Genomic DNA, 5,906 nt, shown 5'->3' with positions numbered 1-5,906 from the left:
TTTCCAAATTCCATCTTCCCAATTTTTAAAATTTAGATTGTTAGTTTCAAATTCTCTCTGATTGATTTATCTTATGAATATTTTTTACGTTCGTGTTGATTCTTTATCATGTATTTGTAATTTGCATTGTAATTTTGATTATTTATCATCCCCAATTTTAGATTCATAGATCCTTAGTTACGAAAATTTCAATTTGTGAATTAAGACTTAATTTAAGATTATTATTACAATTTATTAATTTGAAATCCCAATTATGTACATATATATTATTTCATTTTAGATTTATAGAAAATAAAATAATTTCAAGTTTTTTTTTAATCCACCAAAAAAGACACACATAAAATCTCAATTGGTAATGTTCAAAATCAAGATAGAGAGATTAAATGTCCCGTTTTCATTAATAAAAAAACCTCGATAGTTCAAAAGACAGTGATTTTTTCCCTCATTGGATGACTTGAGTCTTGAGAATTTGTAATTTTTTAGCATGATATTTACTATCTAATGACCATGCATGTCACCATGATGGAGTTTAATCATTTTGCTATATTATTCGAGTTTTTTTTTTTTTTCAATTGTGTACCCTTATTCATAAAGTCCTAGGTCTGCCACTAGTGATGCACGGAGCGCGGCTAGCTTGTGGGAGTCAAGAGAAGTCGGCCCGTGTCAAAATGGTCACTACTTGACTCGTTTTGAAGGTAAAACGGACTCCCTTGTCTTGATGGAGAGTAGCCGCCAAAACATAAACGCAATCAACACAAATCAAACTTTATACATTGTCTTCAAACGGATGCCACAATTCAATAGTGCATTACATTCACAATGCAAAGGTAAATTTTCAATTTTACTTCAAATGAACAAGAATCAATTAAAAGTTTACAAACGCTCAAAGATTTAGCAACACAGATCATAAGAAAACATTCATAGTTCGGGTACAATAAGCTAGCTCGCGTATGTATGTCTGCATTAAGGGCGGGATAGATCATTATGTAGAAATTCAATCTCTCTCATGGCAGAGATTTATTTGAAGTGCATTAATGTACTGTAAGTAAAATAGGAGACGAGCGAAAATGAATTGAGAAAATGGAAGGGTTAAAAACTGAAAAGAAGTAAAAGTTGTACATGAAAGAGCAATGATCTGCATGATGCATATAAACGAGTTCAAGTGAAGGAAGTGTTCTATTAATCAAACCTTTCAACATCAAAAGTAAGGCAACATACATCGAAATTCGGTATAAGCTCACACTTCCGAAAGCTCCATTAAAGGACTGCCCTAGTAAAACTACCATTATATCAACCAAAACTAACCAGCAACATACCCACAAGGCATAAGCCCTAAAGATATCCTTAAAACAAGCTACAACTATAGCTGTATTTCTGTAATCATATTTCGGCTGACGGAGACCCAAATCCGTATAATACATGCGAAGGAAAAACAAGGGCAAACATTCCCTTGAGGAGTAAACGATGGTGCGAAAGCAGTGCAGAATACATGCCTTGATGCTTTGATACATTAAGAACAGGTTTATTTCCCTTTGCAATTTGTATGCTTTTACTCTTCCGCAGTACCATGGAAAATGTAGAGAATTATAAGCTTTTATGTTCTTCCAGAAGTGCCCTTCAAGTTGTCAGAATTCGCGAGAAGTAATCTCCCTATGGAAACATGACGAAGCTAGGATTCACTGGCTTCGGGTGCAAACAGTGCTCATAGTGTGTGCATTAGAAGGTCTCCAAGCGGAAGCAGTAAGTAAACAAAGGTCCTTCCACCCTAGCTTAAGGGTACCCTTGTCTTCTACTAAAGTGTACCCTTCACAAGGGAACATCCCAAGCAACAGCGTCGCTTGGGCAGCGGCATTGCCAGCCAACGATATCCCTCGGAAACCCGACTCTTGGAGCTTCTCCCTCCAGCTACCAAATTTAGCCTCCCCGGTCCTAGAGGGCCCACCTACAGCAAGAACATTTCGGATTTCCCTAGAGAGGAGTTGTTGTTCTACCACGTGTCTCTCTTCACTGTCCTCGCTGTAGCTTGCTCCTAGAGAGTCGAAGAGGGCGGAGTAGTAGTGGACGGCCTCTACAAACCTCCCTAGGAACGCTCCTGTTCGGGTCAGGTCTTGTTCTACTATTGTCACTACTTTTGGTGCCAATCTGCAAGTTTATCAATTCATGCATTATTTACGACGACAATGGATATTGAATAAAATAAGAAAGGATTTCCCCATAATCAAGACTTCAACAGCTACTACTGTTAAGATGAATAGAAAATGTAAGTGTTTGACTTATGCAAATCCGATTATTTTATCTCCCTCAGATATTTGTGTAGCCATATATCCGATGCTTAACGTGTAATTTGGAGTAGCAAACTTGAGAAAAATATTCCAATAGCAGTGTCCAACACTCGGATGCATGCATGCACCCGAGTCCAACATATCTATATTTTTCAAGTAATATAGACTAAAACCATTCATGTTTAGCATAATTCGCTGATCAACTAGTCCTCTTTTGAAACTGTCTCACATTGCAAAATTCTGAGGCGTGCAATTAACAAGGGGAATTAGATGTATAAATGGTTAATTAGTGGGTAATGAGGTGTTCTTTAAAAGGAACCGCGTCATTCGACAATTTGTATCCACGAACTAATATTATTGCATCTCTTATCCTGTGCTAAGCTTCACAAATAAGCAAATTACACCATGCAAGCATGGAACACAAATTTTCGTATGAACCCATCTCATGATAACGCTAACGTAAGACTAGCTCATATAAGAATAAAGAGGAAGTTTTTTTTAACAAGTGGGTGTATGGGCGGGATTTATGATAAACGGCCGGATGCATGTCCATCTTGTAAAAGATTATCAGGATGCAAAGAACCACACACAAGTACACAGCATGACAGCACATAGTCACATACTAATCAGTGATGCAATAGTCAAGCATGAAGTTATGGACTATTGTCAAAAGATTTCTGAAAAACACAAGGGGATTCTACGGAATATGCGCCTACGCACACATCACACTCTTGAACTAGTCTATTGTAGCCAATGTTTCAAAGTTTTTGATATTCCACTATTCCTCTAGAAGTATTGTTGCCCTCAAAGTATTCAATATCGCTTTCATCCCGCGCCTTAGTCTTAGAATCAATCATCACAACCTAATCTAGTTCAATATGTCCCTTATGCATCCAATACCATCTCAAAATATAGTCGTTGATGTCTAATCCCGAATTCTTTCACCATATTAGTAAGTCGTAGCTAAATCGCTATGGTATAGGTCATCCCTATATGACTACATTGATAACGCATCCAAGATTCCGGTTTCCAAGTGCATTCCAGTATAGCAACATGTAAAGAATCCATTACGGTGCCATTGACTACCTATCGAAGATTCCGTTTTCCAAGTGCATTCCACAACAATACAATCAACATCAAAACTAGGATACACCTAATTTACACAACCTAATCTACAAAAATGCAACTTTTCACAAAATAAGCACATGATCTGATAAAACAAAACAAAACTAAACTAAAGTAAAATCAATCAAACAGTACCAAGAAAAAAAAAGTGCATAAAAAGATAGTGTGTGTACCTTTGTAAAAGCCAAAGAGTATTAGTATCAGAAGCAGTAACATCATACAAAGAATGCTGCAACCAATGAACAGCAACAGCTTCCCTTTTACTAACATGCAATCTCTCTAAATCCAACTTCCCAATCTTCTCCGCTACACCAACATACTCAAACGGCAATCCCAACTTCTCTGCAAAATCCGAAAGTCGTTTCCCCGTAGCCTCTAACGCTTCAACAGACGTCCCGAGTCCAGTGAGTCGCACAAAAGGCGGTCCACCGGGTCGGGACGCAAGTATATGAAACAATCCTGGCCATTGTAGACCTTGCATTATATCAAGGTCGATAATGTGGACTCTTTCTTCTCTTTGAAACGCTTCCTGTATCGCTTGATTAGCCGTGAAATGCGAGAATTTTACGAAAGGGCTAATTCCGTTGAATACTTGGAATGCTGATACTAGTTTTTGGTAATGTGGGACCGTTGGAAGTGGGGTGTTGATCCCGAGTTGAGTTGTGAGGAGTCGAGACGACATCGCTTCGGAGAAATACGAAGCTACTCGTTGCGCTGAGGTTCCGAATGGTGTGGCCCACTCGGATATTTCCACTAGCATTTTGTCTGCTTCCACGGTGTTATCTACTGATACCGCCTCTGCGCATTGTAGCAGTAGTGTTAACAGGTGGAGACCTTCTTCGTCTCGCTTTCGCTGTCGAATCTCCTCCTTTTCTCTTGCCTTCGCCTCCGCCGCTGCCACCGCCGTCACCACCACCCCCGCCGCCGGCGGTGCAGGTGGTGAATTCGATTTTTCCGGCGAACTCTCCTCCACGGCTATTACGCCACGTGGAATTTCAGCCGGTTGTTGTTGCGGCGGTGGTGACGGAAGTGTGACGTCACTCCAGTTCACATTTTCAGTTGTGTTGAAATTACCGTAATACCCTTTGTTATTAATATTACTATTATTAACGTTAATTCTGGAGGGAGTGATCAGTTGATGATTAAAAACAGGTCCGGGTACGGGTGAGGGCACGGAAACGGGTTCGGAAGCTAAAGAGCGAAGACGATGCTCAATAACAAGAGCAAGATTAGGGTTACAAGGGTAAATAATATCCCTAACATTTTGAATTAATTGAGGTATAGAAATTGAGTTTGAGGTTTGTATAAGATCCTTAATAATCCCATCAACCCAACCTGAACCCGAACCCGAATCATCAACCAATCCACCAGTAACGGCGTTAGTTGTAGAAGTCAACGTTGACTGATTATTACTATTATTATTATTATTATTACCGCCGGTGTTCCGGTTAACTACCGGTGGAAAAAGCGGTAACCCGGAGAAGTTACAAACAAGTGGTAAATCATTGGTATTGTCGATAGTAAAATTAACCGGGTCCGGGTTGTTGGAAACCGGGTTGGGTTGACGGTGGGGAAGACGTTGGTGTTGATGTTGTTGTTGTTGTTGTTGGTCCATTTCGGAAGCGAGTCGTTTTCGGATGGGCCGGGTTAAACCCGTGTTAGGTTCGGGGTTCGACATTACGAAAGAAAGGGTATTGTTATTGTTATTGGTATTATTTTCGTAGTTGTGGTGGTAGTAGTAGTAATTGTTGTTGTTGTTGTTGTTGTTATCGTAATTGGAATGGTTGTGATTGTTATTGAGGGGGGAAGAGGGGTGGTAATAAGAAGGAGGGAGGAGAATATTAGGGTCAGGAAAGAAGGAAGAAGAAGAAGCCATAGAGAAGAGAAGAAAGAAGAGAGGGGTCAAGAATAGTGGGTGGTGTTTGTGTTCTTGTTACTTCTATGTTAGTAATGTTATGTTTTGTTTTGTTCTTGTTAGAGGTGTGTGTCTGGTGTGGTGGATTTGATGTGTTCTTGAAGTGTAGATAGAGAGGTGATTTGTTTAAGGTGTGTGGATGTGTGTTAATTGTCGTGATTTACAAAGACTATATCTAATTTGGTATCCCAATATAGTCATGTTTTATTTCAATTTGCTTTGTTTGGTTTAGGCTTATCTTTGAATAAATATGTAGATGTTATTTAGTGTAGTTGGTGTTGTTTTGACGGTTTATATCTATAGGCTGAGTTCAAATTTTATGTTATTGAGTTCCGATTATTTGTTACCTATTCATTCTGACACAAAGGTAAAGGCAATGGAAAAAAAAAAACAAGAAATGATGATAGATTAAAAGGTTTTCTCACATGTCAACTTGAACATATTACATGTCCACTTGTCAACTTTCACACATTATCAAATGAAAATTGATAACAATTGGGTGATACATCCCGAAATAGAGATAGATTACAATTGACCGAGGCGAAGGCAATATAAAATAGTGAATTTTGAGTGAGGCGATAGTA

At 38.9% G+C, this 5,906-nt stretch overlaps 1 protein-coding gene across 1 annotated transcript; it reads right to left on the bottom strand.

Moving 5' to 3' along the window:
- Positions 1-1,157: 1,157 nt before the first annotated feature.
- LOC141648212 (protein SCARECROW-like) lies at positions 1,158-5,477 on the bottom strand. The gene is made up of 2 exons (XM_074456720.1): positions 3,581-5,477; positions 1,158-2,142 (listed from the first exon to the last, which is right to left on the bottom strand). Exons 1-2 carry the CDS (start codon positions 5,281-5,283, stop codon positions 1,677-1,679), a joined length of 2,169 nt encoding a protein of 722 aa, XP_074312821.1. The 5' UTR covers positions 5,284-5,477; the 3' UTR covers positions 1,158-1,676.
- Positions 5,478-5,906: the final 429 nt, after the last annotated feature.

The sequence above is a fragment of the Silene latifolia genome, chromosome 3 (genome assembly GCF_048544455.1).
Source record: "Silene latifolia isolate original U9 population chromosome 3, ASM4854445v1, whole genome shotgun sequence".
In the NCBI taxonomy this organism is placed as follows: Eukaryota; Viridiplantae; Streptophyta; class Magnoliopsida; order Caryophyllales; family Caryophyllaceae; genus Silene; species Silene latifolia.
Note: the sequence above shows the minus strand (reverse complement) of the source record. Positions and strands in the feature narration are given on the sequence as shown.

Excerpts from the sequence above, each read along its gene's own strand:
- LOC141648212 (XM_074456720.1), bottom strand. The coding sequence starts at position 5,283 with ATGGCTTCTTCTTCTTCCTTCTTTCCTGACCCTAATATTCTCCTCCCT. Across the intron at positions 2,143-3,580 it reads ACTCTTTGGCTTTTACAAAG|ATTGGCACCAAAAGTAGTGA; the intron begins GTACACACACTA and ends ATAAACTTGCAG.